The sequence below is a fragment of the Peromyscus californicus genome, unplaced genomic scaffold (assembly GCF_007827085.1).
Source record: "Peromyscus californicus insignis strain IS unplaced genomic scaffold, ASM782708v3 Scaffold_15__1_contigs__length_86483966, whole genome shotgun sequence".
Classification (NCBI taxonomy): Eukaryota; Metazoa; Chordata; class Mammalia; order Rodentia; family Cricetidae; genus Peromyscus; species Peromyscus californicus.
In genome coordinates this window covers 37,830,239-37,854,373 of record NW_026294447.1, presented here as the reverse complement: position 1 = coordinate 37,854,373, position 24,135 = coordinate 37,830,239, and the positions used below count along the sequence as shown (strand labels likewise).

General features: G+C 49.4%; 1 protein-coding gene across 7 annotated transcripts in view; it reads right to left on the bottom strand.

Moving 5' to 3' along the window:
- Adck1 (aarF domain containing kinase 1) overlaps positions 1–24,135 on the bottom strand; it is a 100,194-nt gene that overhangs the window by 6,916 nt on the left and 69,143 nt on the right. For all 7 annotated transcript variants that reach the window (XM_052738636.1, XM_052738640.1, XM_052738638.1 and 4 more), the window contains 2 exons: positions 15,198–15,356; positions 9,431–9,547 (listed from right to left, as the gene is read on the bottom strand). In XM_052738636.1, coding sequence (XP_052594596.1) covers positions 9,431–9,547; positions 15,198–15,356 — 276 coding nt within the window. The remainder of the gene's footprint in view (positions 1–9,430; positions 9,548–15,197; positions 15,357–24,135) is intronic.

Below are 24,135 nucleotides of genomic sequence, written 5' to 3'. Positions count from 1 at the left end.
AGGAACAGGTGACAGACACAGTGACCCTCCTCTGGAGCTGCCCTGATGCCAGGCCAGTCCTAGACAGACCCAGAGTCCAGGCCCTTGCTCCCCTGTCCCCATCCCCCAGAGCCCAATACTAATCTGATTTATGATGTCTGTACAGAAGAAACGACACTGGAGAGGCCATTTAAATCATCCTGTCATTTCTGCGTGCCCTGCCAAGGCTGCCTTCTTATCTCTACTCCCTTTTTTATTAAAGCTAAAAGCCTCTTCCCAGCTAGGGAGCGGCTGCTGAACAGAAGCAGACCCGGGGCCCCCAGATGATCTGTCGATGGGTCTCCAGGGGACAAAGACAGGCTTGGCCAGAAGGTAGACGCCGCAGGACACCGACTGTCCTTGGCATTCCTTCCAGCCTCAGGTGAACCTCGTGGTCGTCAACAGATGAACACAGTGGAGACGAAGGAGCTGGGGCTCACGGAGAGGGGGCCTCAAGATTGAGATTCCTCCTCAACCGTTAAGTCCTGTGCAACGAGTTCTAGGACCTAAGGTCTTGCCTCCCTCCCTGTTCTCACCTTCCATCACACGCGCACACACACACACACACACACACACACACACACACACACACACACACACACACACGCCACATCAGCTTTCTCTCCTTCAATGATCCCAGTGTCTTCCCACCTCAGGCCTTTTGTGCAAACCATTCCTGCTGCCACAAAGCCCTCCTCCCATCTCCCCAGCGCCTCTTCCTATCCAGGGCTGGAAGGGTGCTCCCACCACACTCTCCTAAAGGATACCTGGCTCTTTCTGTTACAGCACTAGCTGTATTATTCGTGTGATTATTTGACAAATGACCATCTGGTTCACTATCATAAACTCCTAGGACAGCAGGGACTGGCTCTGTTTTGTTAAATGGCTTTATTGAGGTATAATTGATGTGCTATGGACTGGCTCTATTATGCATGCACTTGCTTGGACCAGCCCCAGACAAGCAAAGTAAGACTCTGCACTCAACCTGAATGAGCTCTCTCCATGGGCTGCGGGATGCTGTGTGTTTCCTACCCAGTGTTTATCTTAATCCTATCAATCTCCCCCCAAGACCCAACCATTTATAACCAGCACCAAGTTAAAAGATCAAGACTGACCTAACGGTCATGCATGGTGGCATAGACCTATAGTTTCAGCACTTGGGAGCCTGAGATGGGAGGGTTGCAAGTCCAGGGCTGGCCTGGGCTATAAAAGACTTAAATAAAAGAATACGCCCCGCATTAGAACACGCGCTGCCATCCTTACTAGTAATGCTCAAAAGGTAGAAACAATTAGGACCTCCACTTTGCAGACAAGGGACTGTGAGCTTTGAGGTTAAGACTGGTCACAGCAGAGCCCTGTTTGTTCAAAGCAGGTATGACCACCAGCTGCTGAACGATGCCCACCCATATGGCTCACACCTACTTCTATACCTTTCCCTTGAGACCCTGAACCAGCTACTTAGACTACCGGTTTCAGTAATAATAATTCTCATGGGTAGCTGTGGAAGTGAATGAGCATGTTACAGGTCTCGGGACCTAGTGACCTCTTGTAGACGTCCCTGTGGTGGTTGTCACTGGTTCCTCCTAACAGGCCTGTAGAGAGGAAGATGCTAAAGGCACCACCCTACCACACCAGCACTCTGACTCCTGAAATCTGCCCCAGGTGAAACACACCTTGGGACTCCGTCATTCTCGTTAGGAATAGAACTTTGTCCCAGGTCGAATCTCAGACTCGTGCTGAGATGGCAGGGGTCCCAAGGCCACTGTCTTCTATTTCCAGGGAGATGGACCTCAGCCAAAGCCAGGCCTGGATGAGCCAGCCAGTTCCCCATCCCTATGCCACCAAGAACCCTTTGTGTTAGGCTCCTTGGAGCTCCTGGGAGCCACGCTTCAAAAGGCCATATCTGACGAACCAATTCCATTTATTAAGTAATCATTCATTTTTATTTGTCAAGGACGCATATAAAGTCCAATCAGGGCTCCTGATCAGCCCAAGATAAGCAGCACAGCCAGACTGAGCTGACGGGATTCCAGTCGAAATGTGGAGAAGTGACATTTCATTTAGTCTGGGCAAACCTGTCACAGAGAGATGTATGATCTCCCCTAAGCTTTCTGAAATATTGTTAATCGCTCTGGGCCCCTTATTTCTACAATGAAGGATGGCCCCCAGGGGCATGGGGACTCAGGGTGGGGGGTGCTCACATCCCTGAGGGCTGATCTTCCATGGGGCAGGTAGGGGTGCTGCTGACTACTACCATATACATGAGTGAAGCCACCAGAGAGAGCACATGCACACACTCGCGCATACAAAACACACACACACACACACACACACACACACACACACATCCCATTTCAAGACCCCTCAGCCAGCTGCCACTTGGAGACCTCCTTACTTGGGAGCTGCTCTGAATGCTCAGTCCAAGCAGATGTCACTAGGACTGACGGGTATAGAAGGCAAAGCACAAGGAACAGTTGGCTGACGCCAATGGCTCAGCACCGAAGCCATCTTGGTGCTGCCGCTTTGGGCACAGGTGGCCCGAGAGATAAGCCGCCCCAGTCCTCCATCTCCATTAGCAGTTATGTGGGACTAACGCCATCTGTTCGACCTCCTCACAGGGCAACCCCGCAACTCAAAGTCAAATGCCATTACCCAGAGGAGAAAGCCATTACTCAAAGTTAGACACACAAATGTCATTGCTTGGGGTTTTTTAGCGCTGTACATTGTTTTAGACATGGAGGGAAATGCATGCCTGTTTCTACTAAGTGTAACTGTCAGCATTATAAACACAGCTCACAAACACACAGAGAATGAAGTGTCCAAGGCTTTCAAGTCAACAGTTAGGAAGCAGGTATGATGGTAGACATGCTCTGAAAACAACTGTAAGAAGGCTGGGACTGACTCCGAACATTTAAACAGGAAGAAAGGAGAGTTCCTGGATGAAATGTGAACTACTTATTGTCCTATGGGATCTTAAGGAAAAAAAATCAACCTTCAGGATTATCTTTTCTACTGGGCAGAAACTACTTGGGTCTCAACTGGGAAAGAGCTACAAGTTGATGCAGAACTTCAGGCTGAGCTCATAATTGTAGATAACAAAGTACATTTCCCTAGATATTAAAAAATCCTCAAGGAAAGGAAGTTGGAACTGGCACGGTGCTGGTTGAACTACACCTGAGAATGACTTGGAAAGCGCATGCCACTCTTGTGGCTCTGTTTTCTTAGTTTTGGGTGAATTGTCTTTGCATCTTGTAGGACTGTGCGGACAGCCTCTCTGGGAGTCAAGTCTTTCCCCAGGGTTTCCAGCCCTTCCTATCAATACAGGTATTCAGGGTCCTGGAGAAGTCCCAGGTCTCTGCTGGGCTGGTGCATCCCAGAAGCAAGGCCAAGATCCCTGAGCCCCTCTCTTAGTACTTCCATATTGCTTCAGCTACATCGTCTCCCGGGGGACAGACCACCATGTCCTCAGTGGTGCCTCTGCCCTACAAAGAGGTATGGTATCTACACGATGACGGGCAGGGGCACATTTTTGGAGTAGTCCATGACGGGCCAGGCTCTGCTCCAGATATTTAGCCATTCTGTGCAGGAAACAGCGGAAGGGACTGGGGTTGGGGATAAAAAGACAGGAAGCCTGATCACTTGCTCAGCAGTTAGTGATGCTGATCTGTCAGGTGACCAGGAGAACAGGTCCTCAATGGTCAGTCCACCTGCCTCTCCACTGCAGGGAGAGCTTCCCCAAGGCTGACTTCTGAGACACTGTCTGTCTGAAGAAAAGGACCTCGGGAAGAAATCCTGGCTGGGTGACTCCCCCAGGACAGTGCTCTATACTAAAAAGCCACTGAGAAGTTTGAATTGTACTGTGTGAAAAGAATGTGCCACTCACCAGGTGGTGGTGGTGCATGCCTTTAATCCCAGCACTCGGGAGGCAGAGGCAGGCGGATCTCTGTGAGTTCGAGGCCAGCCTAGACTACAGAGTGAGTTCCAAAAAAGATGCAAAGCTACACAGAGAAACTCTGTCTCAAAAAACCAAAAAAAAAAAAAAGAAAGAAAGAAAGAATGTGCCACTTTACGTGATCTCACTAATTACAAACGCCTTTATTCTCTAACAGTAGGGAAGAAGGGGAAAAAACAGAACGCCATAAAAAGGCTGAGTAAAGAATTAATTGAGTAAATAATATTTAAATCAAGGAGTTATTTTGGGACTTTTCTCAAGGCCTGAATTGGCTGAAAGTAGTTTAATTGGTCTATAATTGTGTGAATTAATTCATTCCTACCCCCAAGGAAAAGTCTATGTATGTTCCTGGGTGGGGGTGTCTCCAAAAGCAAGGCCAACGTCTGTGAGAGAAAGGAGAGGCTGCTGTTGTGACATCTGTCCCCAGAGCCTGCCAGATTCTCCACAGAGCCCAGCCTGCTGCCTGGGGCATGTCACCATCACCCTCCCCCTGTCACCAGGAACCAACATTGAGATACAGAAACTGCAGACCGCTCCAGCCGCCCCGTGCTGCCCAGTGCTGGAGTCAATTTATTCTTGGCACACAGTGATCTCAGATGAGCAAGTGTGAGATGATGGCCCTGAACACCAGATGCCGTGAGTCACTCAGCCTCACACAGGGGTGGCGAGGACAGGCAGGAGCAAAAGCGCCACAGGAAACTGAGGCAGGATCCCAGGAAACTGAGGAGTGGCTCTGACAGCGGGTACTTGGAAAAAGCCTCCTGTTGGAACTTACGTCTTAAACACCCCCACGGGCAGATGCTTTCAGAGGTGGCACTATTTGGAAGGTGGTGGAGTTTTTAGCAAGTGGGGTCTTGTGGTGATATTTTAATTGTGCTGAAATGTGATTTTATTTGTTTGTTAATAAATAAAGTTTGCCTGCAGATCAGAGGTCACATAGCTAGGAACAGCAGTCAGGCCGTGGTAGCCCACGCCCTTAATCCCATCACATGGCAGGCAGAGTCTCTGTGTGGTCAAGGACACAGTCAAGCGTGGTGACACGAGCCTTTAATCCCAGTACCAACCATAGAGACCAGGAGGTCTGTATAGACAGGCAGTGAACAAGGAAGCCATGTGGCTGGGCTTAGAGCCAATGAGAAGGCAGAACAGGAAAGCAATAAAAACACAAGTCAGACAGGAAGAAGCTCTCTCAGGGGAAGCCACGGTGGGGAGATAGTAAGATAAGGTAGTTGTGGCTCTTTGCTAATTCTCCGATCTCTTCGGCTATTACCCCTGTGTTTGGCTCTGTGTTTCTTATTTACTAAGACTGTTGAGAATTTCATCTGCATTTGGTGCCCAACGTGGCAAGAATTCACTAAAAAGTCATTGGTGGCCTCACAGGCCAGGGGTTACAGGCCCCAGGCCCGGCCGGAGCTATAAGCAATCCGGCTGCATGAGGTCAGAGTTGCACTCGACCATAGCAACAAGTGGTTACACGGTTACTGTTTAGACTTTTATCTACAGAGTCTGGCTGGTGAAAGTGATTTCAGGCGATAGCTGGCCCTGGCTCCGCCTGAGACCTCTGCTTTTTGATCTCTGGCTATATGAAGACCCACTGTGCCATGGCCCCCTCCAGAGTCACTCCAACCACCATGCCTTCCTGGCCATGATGGATGCAACCTTTTGAAACCATGAGCCAAAATAAACTCAAACTCTTCCTCGAGTTATTCGTCTAACAACAGGAAGTATTTTATCATAAAAAGAAAACCAATACTGCTTTTTTAATTGGGCCTGACCAGGCTTCACATGAGAGCCAGACATGAGCACCTGTGAGGTAAGAAAGACTTCATCTCTCTATCAGAGGTGCCCGCAAGTTGTCCCAAGTCCAGAAAGTGAAATCCAGGGGTCACTGCCACCAGAACACATGTGAGGAAGGAACTGCTGTTGGCATCTGAGTCTCATTCCCAGGGTGACAACTCACCCCACACACAGACTGCATACCCTTCCACCTTGTTTGGGTCAATGTGAAGACCAGGAAAAGGATTCTCCCCTCCCTATTTCCCCTGCCCTTAACAAACATTGTCCTGCCAAGAAAACCAGAGAGCTGGGGCTTCACTGTCATCGTGCACTGGGCATATGCAGTAGGCTCAGAGCTCTGCTTCAGCTGTCAAAGGATCCTCTAGGTCACCCACAGTCTCCTGCACACAGGGGAACCAGGGTTCCTAACAGCAACCCCACAGCAGAACAGCTAGCTGACAAATGACAGTCTAGAGCCAGCACTAGACTCCAAAAGCAGTGGCTCCAGAAAATTCCTTTGGCCCAACCAACACCTCTGCTGTGAGAAATCAAATCCTCGGGAACTACCCGGGACCACCCACCATCCATGAGCATCCAGGAGTGATGGGGGTTAGAGAGCAGAAATGCTTTTCCTTCTAATGATTCAGGAACTGGATCTTCAGCGTCCTCAGATACCAGCCAGCCAGAAGGGCTATGAGGCTGGTACAATACAGAGCAAAACTGGGAAGGTTCCATTCTGTCCACACGGGGCAGTGACAGGAAGGAAGGTAATCAAGGCCAAGGTAGAAACTTCAGCCTGGCTTTTCTGATCTATGGCACGGCATGCCAATCAAGTACCTCCAAATCTATGCACTCACAGGCTACAGAGTGGGACAAGAAGGGAACAGAGGTTCTCAAAGACTCTACAGAGGAAGAGATGCCTCCATGAGTAATAATATCCTCAGCAATTATGAATTATAGAAAATGTTTTTTACATGGTCCCGTTGCTTATAAAACTCGCATGCATGATGGCATCTGTCCCATTGCACAAAGGACTGAGACTCCTATCTCAAGTATAACACTTGAGGGTACTGGAGCAATGGATGGCAGAACCAGACAATTCCAGGTACCCATCCTGTCCAGCACCAGGTCTCTTGGAAGCCCCACACTTGTCTCTGTCCACATTTCTATTCTAGCACACATGGGCAGAATAATAGAAACTCAATAGCCTGCACATAATAGGTACTCAAAAAAACATGCTGAAAGGCGATTCTGACTTCAAAGGAAAGAAAAGGCAACACCTCCATCACAAGAAGAGCAGATGGGTAACCACAGCAGCCAACGTGAGACATCAGTGGCATGGCCTAAGGACAGCCGGCGACAGAGCAAAGGCTAAGGAGCCTTGAGCCAGCTACAGGCGCTCTGTGCCTGTGATCTCAGCTCCAAGGAGGCTCAGTACCTGCCATCTCTGGAAATAGGTACTAAGGGTCCTAAAAGAAAAGATTAGTTAGAAAGCTTTTAAGGTTTCAGCTAAGTCCTAAATCCATCCCCACTCTAACAGAAGTTTACTCCCTGGTGAGTGAGGGGACAAACTCTATAGTCCTCCTCCTCTTCCTCCTCCTCCTGGGGATCCTGAGGACCAGGGCTGAATCCAAGACCATGTAACTCTGGACCTCTTCCAACTGGCTCTCTCCCTAAGGAAGTACCTGGCTGGCATCTCTCCCCAGAGCCCCTGGATCCAGTCAGTCTTCATAAACAGGTGATGTCTGCCCACCAGGACTCCTGCATCTGTCCCTGCTGCCCTGTGGTACCAACTCAGTCACCTTTCTCTTGACTAATTTCATGCCAATTAAGCCAGGCCTCAGCCCCGGCAGGGTCTTCAACCCACACTCAACTGAAATCCAATTAACCTTCGATAAAGGCCTTGCAATCGATAGTCCTTCTGTGGCTAGAAGAAGCAGCCCCATCTGCCTGCAGAAGGCTCCCACACAACCTTTGCTTTTAATGAGATCAATGATAATTGCTGCCACCAGCTCTTAAAGTTACTGGCAACTATGATCCCTGGATGTATATACTGCCAGGCTCAGGGACATAAACAGAGGAACCCCCAGGCAGGCTCCTAGGTAGGGCCACCTGTGCTGCAGGTACACATGGCGGGTGAGCATTGATAGCTTGAGGGCTTTATCCTGGGGTGAGGTCTTCTGTGGACCCACTTGGAGACTCTGCAACCCTTTCCCACCCCAGATCCTCATGCACACCCTGGGGTGGTTCCCAGGAATCTGCATAGCTACACAAACTCCCCTAATGGTTCTGAAAGAGAGGGTCCCTGAACCATCCTGAGTCAGTGCTCACTAAGCCACAGAGTCACTAGGCTACAAAATACTCAAATAGAAAGGATCCTTTGTTAGAGGTCAGCTGGTCCATCTCCTCCACTAAGAAAACTGAGGACCAGAGAGGTTGAGTCTGGCTTGTTTCATTCTTGAAAGATCTGGGTGTTCACTAAGGTTTGTCTGTCTGGATCGTGGCTTTTCCCACACACACAGGAATGGTGGAGGCAGGAACAAAGGGTTCAGAGGGTCCACCCTGCCCAGAGTCCACTAATCTCCAGCTGGTTCGGTCACAAGCAAGCCACGCCATCAGAGCACATACACTCATCTTGGAAAATCAGAGCCACCTCTGATAAGATGCCATCACAACCTTAGCTTGCTGGATCCAGAGAAATGAATGGACAGGGGTGAGCCCCTGGACTGGAAATCCGTCTCTGGAAGAAGGAGATGCCAGTGATAACACAGGGCAGAGGTGCTGGATCTCCTGATTAGCAGGCAGAGGCTCTGCTTCCTTGTAGGGAGATTCTAGAGGTGGTCACCCAGCAGGGCCCAGCACCCCACTGTAGCTAGACTCTGTGAACCACCCGGGCGCCACCCCTACACCTACCCTAGGGGCTGAAGGCAAGGGGAACATGCAGGTTTCCGGTGTGCTGCCAATTTCCTGGCACAGTTACTGATGTAGCCATCATCCAAGTGGCTGCAAGTTCTACTGTGGACCCACATGGGAGGGAGATGGAGAAGGTGGAAGAGAAAGGACCTGGGTTCTAATCCTGGTTGTAATCCCCACTGAGGATTTAGCTGATGATGCCTGGCTCTAGCCTGGGCACCCTGAATACACAGACCCTGCACATGCAGGGGACTGCACTAACAACTTCCTCTTTTCTAGGGGGCCCAGGGGTGACCAGGAAGCAGAAGGTTGGGTACAGACTCTGGTCCACTAGTCAGTTTTCCTGACATCAGGGGAACAGGAGGTAAAGACACAGCTTCATCTTCTCCCTTGCTCTGTGAAACTGATCCAGGTGACTACCACAGTCCTTTGTTCCACACCTCGAGTCCTGCAGCGGTGGCCCAGGAGGGCAGGATGGGAGTTGATAAACAGGCACCAAAGAGACTAAGAGACTGACCCCCCTGACTGGGTACTGTGGCTCAGCTGTATAGACTTGGCTGCTCTGAGAAAAGATGGCCGAAGCAACCTCATGCTCAGAGGCTTGCTTGTCCCTATTGCCTCTATAGACCCAGGACCGGATGGGGAAGCCTAGGAGGACCCTCCCTGAAGGATGGCCGTGGGCCAGGCTCTTAGGGCCTCAGAGCCCCAGGCCTACCCAGGCAGCCCCAACCACACGTTGTCCCCCTTCCCCCAACACTAGCCCCACCTCACCTCATTCACGTCTATCTGGTTCTTCTCCATGTAGGCCCTGTCGTTGACCTGCCCTCCCTCCACAAATTCCATCAGGAGCACCCTCTTGGTGGACAGCTCCCAGTAGATCTGGGGGACCTAGAGAAGGAAAAGGTGAGTCACATCAGAGGAGGGGGTTGTGGTCAGGGCCGGCCGCTAGTCAAGTGCCGGGAGCCAGACACTGCCACATACTGCTTTTAGGTTGGAGCCTCTGCCAGAGAGGAAAGCCTGGGTGAGGACTAGGCACACTGCTTCAGCCAGACGGCCATTACAGCGGAACTCCCTCACGAGTCCTTCATGAAGGTGGGGGCAGCTTCATGATCCCCCCAATGCCACAACCCTAAACCCCTTCCCTTCCATACCACTCACCTCCCACCCCCAACCCCACTCCGCCCTACTGCATGCCAGACACTATAATAGATATGGTAGGAAGCTGCTATTGTTAAGACTTCAATTGGAAATGTCCACCACAGGCTCATCATGCTTTGAAGGCCTGGTCCCCAGCTGGGGGGGTGGGGGCACTCTTTTGGGAGGTCTAGGAACTTTTAGGAGGTGGGTCCTGGCTGGTGGAAGAAGGCCTCAGTAGAGGCAGGCCTTTGGTACAGGAGCTCAGGCCCTGGATCTGGAAGTTCTGTTTTCTGGTCCCCTGTGATGGAAAGAGCCTCCACTATACCCTTCTCAGCCACAAGCTCCACAATGACTTGACCACCATGAAGTGAAACCCCCTGAAGACGGAAGCTGGAACAAATCTTTCCTTCCTTAGGTTGTTTCCATCCGGTACCGTGGTCAGTGTTGCACACATAGCTAACACTAGTGTTAAAAGCTGTTTCCTTCTGCCTCTCCCTCCATCAGACCCTTGCAGGGCCCTAACTCTGCTACGGTGTTAGCACCTGGGAGATGGATACGTTGAGGCAATGGACCAAGGATAAATCCTGTTTTCTGCCGGTTTCCTACCAGCCTCCTATGGCAGAAAATGCTGGATCTTAACCCATTGTCTATTACCCATCTTCCTCTTCCCTACACGGGGGAAACTTAAACCCTTTCGCTGCCTGCCCCATAGTAGGTGGTCATGTGATGCTGCTCGTGCCAATCAAATATAAGTGGCAGTTTATTAGAGGATCCAGGGAAGGGTTATTTTCTCTTCATAAAAGGACATTTGTGCTGGGATTAAAGGCATGCGCCACTACGAAGCCGGGCGGTGGTGGCGCACGGCTTTAATCCCAGCACTCGGGAGGCAGATCTCTCTGTGAGTTCGAGGCCAGCCTGGGCTACCAAGTGAGTTCCAGGAAAGGCGCAAAGCTACACAGAGAAACCCTGTCTCGAAAAACCAAAAAAAAAAAAAAAAAAAAAAGGACATTTGTGGTATTCTTCTCTTTCTCCCACCCTGAAAGTGAAAGTGATTCTGGAAACAGTAACTGCCACCTTGAAAACACAAGGGGTTTAAAAAAAAAAAAAAAAACTTCAGAGAATCACAGGTACCAGCCCTGATGCTGTCAAACTACTAAGCATCCTCAGCAGGTACTGAGGTACTTCTTTCTGCTTTATAAAGACAATAAACATTTTGTGACTTATTTTTAATTATGTGTATGGGGACGGGGGTGGGGGGTATATGTGCCCATGAGTGCAAGTGCCCAAGGAGACCAGAGGCATCGCATCCCCTGGAGCTGGTGTGACAAGCAGTTGTGAGCCGCTTAATGTGGGTGCTGGGAACCAAACCTGGGTCCTCTGGAAGAACAGGGCATACTCTTAACTGCCGAGCCATCCCTCCAGCTCAAAGGACAACCATTAAAAACAAACAACAACTAAGCCAGGCGGTGGTGGCGCACGCCTTTAATCCCAGCATTTGGGAGGCAGAGACAGGTGGATCTCTGAGTTCAAGGCCAGCCTGGTCTACAAAGTGAGATCCAGGACAGGCACCAAAGCTACACAGAGAAACCCTGTCTGGGGGGGGGGGGGGGGGGGGGGGGGGGACGGACCCACTGGATTGGGCTTTTTTTTATTTGCAAACAAATTATAAACTAATTGACACATTCCTACCCTCTGTGACTCTAAAAACACCTAAAAGCAAAAGAAAGCGGGTTGCCTCAGGAACAGCAGGGGGTCAGAGGGCACCACGGGCTGCAGGATACCACATAAGCAGGTGACGTGGTCAGGACCACCAAAGCCATGATTCTTTCAGCATGCTATTTCTCCAAAATGTTGATAAACTATTTCTTCTTAAGGAGAAAAGAAAAGGGTGACTATTTCAAGTGTTTTGGGGACTGAGTTCCCCCTCACCCATCCCCAAGACCCATCTAGACAGCCCTTGAGTCCAGCTACATTCTTCCCCTAGTTCTTCTGAGACAGCTGTAACATTGATCATTCTCTTAGCTCCTGGTGCCCCCGCCCCACCCACCACCACCCCTGTTCCCTTCACTGGTGAGGGGCCCTGCAAGGGGCAGAGCTACCCATAAGTGAAGCCCTTGTGATGGGCCTAAGCTAGGTTTTCGCCATTTGGAAATCTAGACAGATCAAGAAATCTGTACCTCTTCTGTTGTTTTGAATGTGGGATCTAGACACACTTGTCAACTCAAGACCAGTGTGTGTCAGTTGTCACAGTTGTTCCTGGTCTCCTGAGGAAAGGTCCATTACTTGGGGGTTAAGTTCTTCCATTGATTTGGAAACCTGACCTCGGCAGTGGGCCCTGGGGCTCTGTAAACATTAGGCTAGAGCTCCAGCAGGACTGACTGGGCCATTTGGAGGACAGCCAGGAGAGCACCAAGGTTGGTATGAGAGCCCAAGGCAGCAGGCTGTCTGGCTGCCTGGGCAGGCAGGGGCAGAGATAAGCTAGGGCCTCCCTCCCAGACCTTCATTCCCTATATGTGACTGACCATTCCAGTCTGATAATCACATGCCCTTTTCCTCAGCTCCTCGGGGTTGGAAAATAGAGAAGATTATCACAGGGAAATGGCCACAAAAACCACCGAACAGCAAACTGCATGACTTAGTCCTCAAGTCCCCAAAGGGCTACGTCTTACCCCTGCCCATCTACTTCCTCCATCCAGGAAGGGAAAACCGAGAGACAAACACAGGCAGGCAGCAATAAAGAAAGCAAGCTCTGGGAGGCATCTCGCCAGGTGCTCACTGGCCCCAGCAGGGCCACCACTGGCTATGGGACCCTGACCTATGGTCTGTGTCATACAGGACAGCTCCACAGAGGCCCACCTGAGGGTTCTACCTGCTCCCACGTCAAGACCATCCCAACCTCAAGAAGCAGTCCATAAAAAGTTCCAAGACCTTGGGTAGCCTTGACCTCATGGTGGGGCCTGGCCTTGTACTTCTGCTTTGTCCATGTGCTGTGGCTCGTCCAGACCCTCAGGGTACATTCCTTCTGCAGTCAGAGCCTGGCCAGGCAGAACACAGCTCAGCCTCCTACTTGCTGTATTGACTATGGACACATGCACAGTCTCTCTGCATCCAAGTGCACACCCAGTAAGAGATGTTGATGGTTATAGAGGGAGCCGCTTCACCTCACTTACCATTAACATGGAGAGACCAGATGCTGAGCTGCTAGTCAAACACTGGCTGTCCTGTGATGGCTACACAGTGACTCAGGAGGGTCCTGATCCATCTCAGGGCTGAGTCAATGCAATACACTCATGCAAACTTACGTGTCTCTGTGATTCAGAAATTTTTCCAAGAACTACTACAAAGGCAGTTTGACGTGCAGGCTTGAAGTCATGGCTGTGCCCACCCTAACCCTGCTCCTGCCCCTTGCTGGTTCACTGTGTAACCCTAGGCCAATGACTTGATCACTGGGGGCTTCTGCTTCCCCACTGATGACACGGAGTTTAAGACGACACCATGGGGCTGTTAAGGATTAAAGAGTAAATACATGTGCAACACTTTTACGAATATCTAACACATTAAAAAGTCTGCTGTTACGATACGTGTTGCTCATCTGAGAGTCTAATAAGCTACGGCATTTCTCCAAAAGCACACCTATCCCCCAGGCTCCTGACCTCATGCAAGAAATTCTGGCACGACCCTGCCCGATGCAACCCACTCTTGTCCCCACTCTACCCATAGGCATGCTCTTATCTCTTCCAGTTCCAAACCTATGCTTAGACAGATTTTCCCTTCCTGCCTGTCCCCAACGATCCCCCAGGTTAATCACAAGCCTGATTGCCTGGCACAGCCCTAGTCCATGCATCCTCAGACCCATACTGTTCAGTCTGGCTGCCCTTCACCATCTTCAGGCCTCCTCTCTATTTATTCAGTGATGGACTAAAGCCCAAAGATTTACTGTGAAGGGTCGAGGTTATTAAGCGCCCCCCCACACACTTAAGCACTAGAAAGGTCTCGCACATGAGAGGCAAACTCTTTGCTGAGGCTTAATTACGCACAGATGTTGTGATGGGGTGCCAGCGTGCAAGAGCAATCTATCTACAGTTTTAAAAGCTGAGCTGGGTTTGCAGCGCAGAAATTTGCTTCCTGCTTATGGTGTGCTTAGGCAAAATTAATTACTCAGGAGCCTTCGTTCCTCCATTGTCTTAGGAATGGTATGTGAGTTCTGGCAGCCGTGGGTCAGATCAGTATGTTAATTATTTATCAATTTGGCATCCTTGTTTCAAAAAATCTGTGTTGTTATTATTATTATTACATGTCTTGGTCTGGCAGTTGCTAGCTGGCTCCAGCCAGGGGATGATTCTGCTGTTTCCATGGAAACACTGGAGGAGATTGCTGGGCTGTCTGGCTCAGCACTCTGGCACCGAGGGGCACATCTGCCAGGTAAAAGGTGGCAGAAACTCTGAGGTGAGCAGTAGACACAGAGTCAGAGAGCCTGGGCTACAACTGGAACTCTTCCCAAGACACAGCTGTGTATGGGCATGGGCTGGAAGAGGCCACCATCAGGATGTCAGCACCGTCAGTACACCAGAACTAAACCAGCACACTAAAATGCTCCCTGAACCCTGCTGTCTCCTCTCTACAGTCAGCACTTTTTGGAGTCCCTCTGAGCTCTTTGTCCTGGATAGATTAAGCACTTCCTCATGGGAAGCCACCAAAACGAAGAAACGTGTCCGTTGTGTGCAAGACACTTTGTAAGACAGGCAACACGTGGGTCTGCTTACACTCACTAAGTAGAAAGTTTCCAGAGCAGGGGCCAACCTACAGTGCCTGCCACAGCAAGAGATCAAGAAAACGATAAAAAACAGGAAAAGGAATACGAAATACGGGACATGCAAGGGGACACACATGGGAGGCCCCGCAGCCTTATGCTTCTTTTTCTGTGTCGTTGAGGTTTTGGAGTGTTGTGCTCTGTGTCTGTTTCTCTCGTGAGTCCTGAGGTCTCTGTTGCAGAGTTTTGCACACCGTAGTGATGGCTAGGGACGCTGTTGTAACAGAACTGGGTATGACATGAGCAAATGCAATAAGCATCTTACACAGTAAGATCTGAGCGCAGAAGTGTTAGCTGTCACTGTCACCATTATCACTCCACGTTCTCTGGAGGCAGAGGCCACAGCACGCAGTCCCACAGGGGTGCTCAGCTCACTCTATGCAACGAACGGCTCCGTTCACTGGACTGACAGGTCAACAATCATAAGCAGGGTTCACTCTTTTGGAAACTGCCTTCAAGGGCTTTAATATGGGTCCAATTACCAATCACTCATCTTGAGTAAGAAGCTTTGGCAAAGAGATGTCCCAACTCACACCTTCTAAGTGGGGACACCCAGGGCAGGACTCATTCCCTACAGCCCTGCCCTCCTACCTTTAGGAAGTCAAAGTGCTTGAGCATGCGGGCCACTTTTTCCGCATTCTTTCCCTCATTCAGGAAGTCCAACTCGAGAGGCAGGCTCTTCTTGGCTTCATCCACCAGCCACATGAATTCGAAATTTGGAAAGAGCTGCTTCACAGCCAAGACGAGCACCTGAAATCCACCAAGCAAACTGTCAGTCAGCCCACGGCGCCCGCCAAGGTTGGTACACTCCCTACCCGCCGGCTGGGTCTCCCCTAGAGGACGCGTGGGAGGGGGAACTGTTCTCCTGGCCTCTGTCCCTACAACTGTACCAAGTCCAAGATGATGAGAAGCGAACCGCATTCAGAAGTAACCCTGGCGACCGTTGGCTAGGTGCTCCCTGGCTGGGTACCCGGCATTGAGCTGAGCACTCGTGTTCCTCTGAATCCACACAATTATGGGAGACGTGTAGGTACATGTCATGTCACTAATCAGGGCTCTGAGAGTTCCTGTGATTTTTCCAAATCTGCCCGGCAGGGAAGCCTGGGGCCAGCTCCAGGTGGGTCTACCAGGCTCCCAAGGCCTTGATCAAGACAGCTTCCATAAACCGTGCTTTGGCCACTCCCAGATTTGTTCTTCCCGGTGTTTTGTTGTTTGTTTGTTTGTTTGTTTGTTTGTGGGACTGGGGACTAAACTTAGGGCTCTGCACATGGTAGGCAGGCAAGCTCTCAACAACTGATCCAATCCCTAGCCCAGAGTTGTCCTCCATCAACTTCTAAAGGGTAGAGGAGGTGCTTCTGCTGGAGCTGCGTGGCTGGGACTGAGGCAGTTACCAGACACGCGCCGAGCCTGTCTGACTCACAGTTCTGAAATCAGAAATGCCCCAAGATCTGAAACTTTCTGAATGCTCGCATGACATCACGGAGGGGAACTTCCACACCTGACCTCATGACGGGCTGCATTCAAAATGCAAGAGCACTAAAGTTATAGTATAAAATTACCTTCGGGCTACGAGTGTAAAATGTATATGAGACATAAATGAATTCTGTCTTTAGACATGGGACCGTCCCCAAGATGCTTCATTATATACGTGTAAAATTCCTTAATCCAAACAAGCCTAAAACACTCCTGGTCCCCAGCATTTTTTGATAGGAGATATATTCACCCTGCCTTATTTCCTGTTGTCTTCATAAAATAAGACCTTTCACCATTTAAAAAAAAATTGAATAAAGAAACATACAAGCTTGACAAGACAAAGCTTTGTCCACCTAGATGAAAAACTTAGAATTTTGTCACTTAGGTTCACTGTGGATTCTTGAGTGATGAGATAATGATTACAAGTTTTATCTAGCATCTGGGTGTGAGTTTGATGATGTGAGAGGCAGAGGACAAGAACCCTATGAGAGGGGGCTGGAGAGATGGCTCAGAAGTTAAGAACACTGGCTGTTCTTCCAGAGGTCCTGAGTTCAATTTCCAGCAACCACATGATGGCTCACAACCATCTGTAATGAGATCTGGTGCCCTCTCCTGGTGTGCAGCCGTACATGGAGGCAGAATGTTGTATCCATAATAAACAAATCTTAAAAAAAAAAAAAAAAAAAAAAAAAAGAACCCAGTGAGAGGAGCCAAACACATACCCACCCCCACAGGCGTGGGGACTCGGTGTCAATGTCCCCCTCACTCCTCACCTCCCTTTCCAATCCCCAGAGGGACTCACTGAGCCCCACTGACAGGCTGGTTCTGCGCCTCCATTTGTGCTGGCCTCAGAGTATGCACACTGTACTAGACACATGTGAGAAAAAGATAATTCCAAACCTATCGGGAAGCCATCACCTAAAAGGCACTGCTGCTATGTTTTGAAACCTTGTGATCTCTGTGGTGTACCAGGTGCCATTCTAAGAACCGTCACATGGGGTTACTCTGGTCAATTTCTAACACAACCCTTTTTAATTACATTGGGACATGGTCTAATTTCTCTCCAATCTTGTCCAGTCATTCACAGGCTGGACCTATGACCTTACACCAACTGGCTTCATCGGTTGTGTTTCTGTTTCTGGCGCATGAAACAAGAAGGGAGCGGTAACCACAGTGGGCCAGGGTCAGCGGCAGACCCGGGCACCTGGACATAACAGCCTACAGGCACCACATCTCATCAGGTATCCTCAGATGACCCTCAGCTGCCACTGAAGTAGAGACAGAGCAAGTACACAAAAATCCAAGTGGCTGTCCCAGACCTAAGCCCAGCCTGGGGCACCGGGGCCACGGAAAGTAACTGAATGCCTCTTTCTGGGTCCCAAGTTCAGAAAAAAAACAAAACAAACAACAAAACTCCGGGCGTTGTGCTCTGGTCTGAATGCTGGGCCTCATCTAGAGGCACAAGAGAGTCATGAGGTGAGCTCCCTGACTTGTACAATCAGTACTTGACCTCCTGGGCCAAACCTGGGTATACACAGGGAGGTAGGTACCTGTAGCCGACCCAGGTCTACACTGGCGGAAGCTGCTGACCAAGCAGCCATTACTCACTGTTTTCTGTATGTTCATGCTACTCATGAAATTTTTAATAATCCTTAATATCCAAGCATACGGAAAGGTATTTTAAAGGTTTTTCCATCACTAATCATTAATATAATTAGTCATTCCTTACACTATTGGTCACCATTAGGACTCTATGCCATTTATCACAAAGGCAGACATTTTATTAATATTCATTGCTAATAACTAATAAGTACATTAGTTCATAAGCCCAAACCTTCACAGCACTCGCAGAACTGGGTTCCAAGTCATTCTGTGGGTGGCGGGTCCTTCAGTGGTTATACAGGCCCTTTTATCAGGGGAGCACACAAGAATCCTGAGGGCGCCTTTAATCCCAGCACTCGGAGGCAGAGACAGGTGGATCTCTGTGAGTTCGAGGCCAGCCTGGTCTACAGAGCGAGATCCAGGACAGGCACCAAAACTACAGAGAAACCTTGTCTTGAAAAAAAAAAAAAAAAGAATCCTGAGGGCATCTTAAACTGCCAATGGTACCCAGCCCTTTATTTACTATTCTTTCCTATTCATAAAGGCTTATAATTCATAATGAGGCATAGTAAGAGAATAAGAAAAGTAAGTAATTATGATAATATACTGTAATAAAAGTTAAACAGATGCAGTCTCAAAATATCTTCTTGTGTGTAGCTGGCTGTGGGTAACTGAGCCACAGACACCTGAAAACCGTGAAAAATCAAACTGGATAAAGGGAGCCTCTGTCCTTCAAACTGAGAGGTTTGCAGGCCAGTGAGATGAATCAGTGAGTAAACTCAACTGCATATCCTGATGATTAGAGTTCAATCCCCAAAGTCCACAGTGGAAGGGGAGACCCTGACCCAGGAGTTGTCTTCTGCCCTCTACACAATGTGTGCAGGCACCCATAGTCTCTCTCTCTCTCTCTCACACACACACACACACACACACACACCATACACATATTTTTTTTTAAATGAGAGACCTGTTAGAGAAGTCGCCAGTCTCCCAGTTACAGCAGGTCACCGTCCCCCTGTGTGCGGCGGCCAACTTGAAACTGCTGTCAGCTATGACAGCCAGGAAGGGCACAGTTTTGCCCCAAGGCACGGGGTTCACCAACCTCTCCCATTCACTAGGTGAGGAAGAGGAAGGGGAGGGTCACGGGTACGAGGGGCTTGGCTGCCTCGTCTCTCACTTTTCCTTGCCCACAAGAGTAAAGAAAGCCCTACTTCACCTTCTGGGTTCAGTGTGCATCCATCCAAGAGCCCGACCTAAGTAGATTCATTTTGGTTTCTTTTGGACAACAGATGCAACTGACTAAAATAAAGCAGGTGTTGTCGTCTGTTTGCCTTTTAAAATTTCTTTCCCAAAATGCTCTTTCTCCATAAAATTCTCCAGGAAGCCAGCGTTTTTACCAGCAGCCAGCACGTACTCAACACTTGCAGATGCGGATTGGACACTCACGTGAATGAAGAAATGAATAAGCAAACGAACACATGAATACTTCAAAGTATTCCGCTTCTCCTCCAGACAATTACATGCACAGTTGCGTGATGGGAATGGGCTAGGTTTTCTTTTGGAGATTTGGGTGGGAAAACACCTCTGAGCTCCTGAGAACCATAGAATAGCGAAGAATTCGCTTCCAGATCTGGAGCCTTATCAATCAAGGAACAGTGAGTAACGAATGCCTCCTTCAAGGTGAAGTCATCAAAATAGAGCAAGACACCGTGGGCCAGGCCTGGTCATGCCAGCATGAGGGGGGCTGAGGCAGGATTGCTCTGAGTTCACCAACAGCCTAGGCTACAAATTGAGACTCTATATCAAAAACAGAAAAGAAAAATATAGGTACCGAAATTATTTTCCTGTATAGTAATTGCCTCACAGTAGACAAAAATCAATTGTGAGACATACAAAAATATAATAGAAAAGTAGAAAATTGTAGAAGTTTGAAAACAAGTGACAGTTTTTATTTATTTATTTATCTATCTATTTATTCTTTTATTTATTTTTTTAAAACAGAGTCTCTCTATCTAGTCCTGGATGTACTATAGCTCACTATGTAGACCAGGTTAGCCTCAAACTCACAGAAATGCTCCTACCTCTGCCTCCCAAGTGCTAGAATCAAAGTCATGCACCACCATGCCCGGCTATAGTGACATTTATTTATAATTGTCCCCACCCAAGAAAAAGAAAACATTCATCACTTAGTACCCACAATGTGCCAGCTATATGCTACAAGGAACTTCGCAGACACACTCTCATTTAATCTTCCTGCCCACTTTACCAAGTGCTTCTGGGAGCCCTGGGCACCCCTGAAACAGTTTCTAACTGCCTAGCCAGAATCTGGACCCAGGTTTTGCTCCATCCTTTCTAGAGTCCTGCCTCATACAAGACAGTGTGAGCTAACATAAATAGGAAGCTTGGGTAGGGCGCAGGAAAGAGCTGTGCATTCAGTCAAGTGCAGCGGGGGTTACTGCTATCAAATGCTGTAAGATAAATGCCGCTCCATGGAAATCAGTGCACAGAGCAAGGCCCACTCTGATCTGAGCTGGTAAGGATGGGTGCTGATGAAGATAGACGGTCAGCTCAGGGTTATGTAAACACCTGACACTGGCTGGGTTTATCGTTGTTTTTTTTTTTTTTTTTTTTTCAGGTAAGTTATTAAAGCTCGTGCCTTTTAGAACACAGAAGTCGAGAGTGAACACAATTTCCCATAGGATGGCTTCCATCCCTGAATATTTATCTGTTTCTTTTCACTAAAATCGCTGTTGGAGTCTGTGCCGATACAGGAATTACCTGGCCACCCACTGTTCAATCAGCAGAGTTAGAAAAGAAACAAGATGACAGGCACTGTGGAAATGCTGCTTAAAAAGTTAAGAACAGGACTGTCGCCAGCCGCTTCTTTAAAAGACCCTTGAGAGAGGCCAAGGGACATCAAGCGATAGATCGGACATTGGTACTCAGGCTGGAAAGCGCTGCCTCAACGCATCAGACCACTTGGGGACCGTGGCACAGGCAGGCATTGGCCGTGACATAGATCCTTAGGGGGTATGATAGAGCAAGGGTTGTTCTCCATCAGCTCCCGAAGCTCTACAGAGATGGGGAGGGAGGGGGGTGGGGGTAGGGGGGTGAGGGGAGTGGTGTGACACAATGATGTGGTGCTGTGAGAACCGGGGATGAAGAACTCACCACCACCATCTCAGAGCCCACCCACCCCCCAAAGTCCCACTCTGCTCCAGCGGTGACCATGGCAGTACATATGGCCAGCTGAACTACCACCACCTTGGGCAGGACAGAACCGCAGCGCTGGCTGGCAGGTGGAAAGATGGTGCCCGTCCCCTCAGTCCTTCCTGCTGAATCACTGTTCCGATCTCGGGGCCCAATTAGTCTGGCTCTGAGCAGCCATACAAATCAATAAGCGTCACTGGCTGTGCATTTAGAAGCGGAGTTACCCCAACTGCTCGGAGGGACAGTATCGGGTGATAGTGACGCAGCTGAAAAGCGTCCCTGGCTGCGCCTCTTTCTCCCCCACAAAGTCACCCCCATGTCACCAGACTCGTCAGGCGCTCTGCTCTGAGTGACTTCCCTTTCTCCGGCGTCTCGAGACACTCCGTCCCAGAGGCGGTCCCCATCCCCAAGGGTATGGCCTGGTCTGCAGAAGCCCCGAATCCTAGGGTGGCAGGCACCTCCTCCTGGGGACCAACCCGGGAGCCACCTCCCCCACCCACCTTTCTGGCGGAGGTGACACTAGCACATCCTCCTGTCCATCAAGGGAAGACGGGCTTCACTGAGAAGGTGAAGCTGGACGGGCCTGTGCTGCTGTTCAAGGTGATGCATCCCTCTCGCCAGGACAGTTAGTGCCAGAACAGTCATGGTATTATTACTTCAAGCAACAATGAAGAGACTCCCAAGGAACTCTTTTTTTGGAAAGAATATAAGGAGACAGCAGCCTCCTTTGGCATCTGGATGACACCAGAGCTGTGCAGCTATTTGGGGACACGTGAGGAGCACTGTTAAGGACAAGCCAGGAAGCTGAGGAAGCTAATGGCCGACGAAAGATGGGGAGAACCTTGGTCCTTACAAACCACAGTGAGGTGTCGGGTTAGTCAACCCTGGGACACCTGGGACTGGTGCTTCCACACCCGAGAGACCATGGGTATTCCATCTCCTCGTTTCTCTGTGGACACTCTCATTACGGCAGCCAAAAGCATCCTAGCTGGGACAGCCCGTAGTCTTCACCTCTTCACTCTCAAAAGTCTTAATCCAGGAAGCCAGCACGCCCTCCATCCTTAAATGAGATGTATGCTCAGATTTATAAGCTTGCCTTCCTAAAGATGCAAACATCCAGAGGCTAAACGGATCAGTCCCTCTCTGTTTAGTAAGAATTACTTCAATCAAATTGCCCTTTCAATAGTAAGAGGCAAGCCTGAGGGCACCCAATACCTGGAACTGGCATGGAAGGAAGCCCAGCAGTCTATGCCAAAAAGCCAGCCACCTACACTTGCCCACAAGCTTCTGGTACCTAGGGTGGTCTTAGTGTCCCCTAGAAATAAGCCATTCTCCTCCTTCCATGAAGGCTTGGGTATCTTCCTAGACTGTCACCCCTAAAATAAAGATATCATTTAGATCTGGACTGGGGAGAAAAAAATCTAATTTAAACCAGGCAGTGGTGGCGCATGCCTTTAATCCCAGCACTCAGGAGGCAGAGGCAGGTGGATCTCTGTGAGTTCGAGGCCAGCCTGGACTACAGAGTGAGTTCCAGGAAAGGCGCAAAACTACACAGAGAAACCCTGTCTCGAAAAACCAAAAAAAAAAAGAAAAAAGAAAAAACTAATTTCAAATGTCAAACCACAAAAGCTTTCTAATTGGAATCTTCTTGGTTTCCCGGTGGAGAAAGGTAACCATGACAGGACCTTCCACCAAGGACCCAGCCTGGTCCTGGTCCTGCAGCATCAGGCCCTCCTGGGCTCCCAACCCTAACCCTCCGAGTCTCTGCCAAGAGGACATTGTGAGCTCGGCAGAGGATCCACCAGGCCTATGTCCCAACAAAAGCACCCGATGCTTACCTCAGGAAGGAAGACGTCAAAACTTTACCTCTGTTCTTATGGCCACTGACTTTATAGCCACCGTTCCTTAAGGAGTCAGTGAGCATCTGAACAGAGCAAAGTGACAGTTCTCCTCCTGGCCCCTGAAGCTATGATACCTAGGCTGGGCAAAGGTAGGCTCTTGCCTGACTCTAGAGCCATCAGAAACCCATGGATCCTCCCAGGCTCCTGTTCTTTCCTGCTTATGACCATGTCTTAAGCTACCAAGAGAGTCTCTAAAACCTTAGGTCTGCAGCATAGAACCAAGGCCACTCAGTAGTCCAGGTCCCTCATCCGCTCCCCCTGAAAGACACGCAGCAGCTATTCCAAACCTTCACCCCCTCAAGCCTCCAATGCCACCTCCTACCCCCTCATTCTTGGCAGATGGTCTGGCCTCCTACAGCAGAGAAAAAATAGAGGCTATCGGGCTGGTACATACTCTGCTGCCCACCTTCCCTCCCCTCGCCAGGGCCCCACACACTCATCTATGCTCAGCCTTACTGCCTTCTACGTTCCAAGCAAAGACCCGTCAAAGGCCAATGTCTTTTTGTGTGCTTGGTACCCAATCTCTTGAATGTCCTCCTGGACCTGCCTTCTCAATTATGTCTCTCTGCTGAGTCTCCAGTATCCCTTCCCCATCAGCTAAGGCCTACTCATGTCTCAGGAGCACTGAACTCTACACTTTGAACTAACTCTCCCCAGTCTCCCATGTTTGAACACTGGACCAGAGAATTTTATGCTGTACCCCACTTCCTCAGGTATCAATTCTCCTTCACCCCTCACACCGTTGTAACTGCTCTTCCTAACAATTCTAGGATCCCCCAACCCCAAATACCCTTTTTAGTGCCTTCCTGGTTTAGCCATCCACTTGGCAAAGCTAAGTAATTCTGGGAAACTATTTTCCAAAATGGCTCCAACAATACTCCCATTCCAATATGCTTCTGGAACCTCATATAATGATTGCTTTTCTAACCTAGAGCAATTTCTTTTTCCTCAACTAGACTCTAGCTGATATACATGGGCAAAAATACCACATGGTAGTCACTTATACCAGAAACCTAAGATACACTTACTTCTACCTCCTCCTTGGCCCCTCCCCATGAAGAGCTGGCCACAAAGTCCAGCTGACTCCTCCTCTACCCCCATGATACCGTCTTGCATCATACGTTATTTCTCTCACACCAGCAGCCCTTCCGTTAGTCTCCTGACTGCACAGACTTTGTGCTTTCCCAACGCATTCTCCTGACTGCCAACACACTTTTATTTCCAGGGCACAGCTGATCATGACAGTCCCCTGATTAGAATTCTTACATGGTCCCCCACTGAATACTGAGAAAACCACAGGTTGTCAGTCCCCCCAAGTATGTCATTGTTGACTATGGCTACTG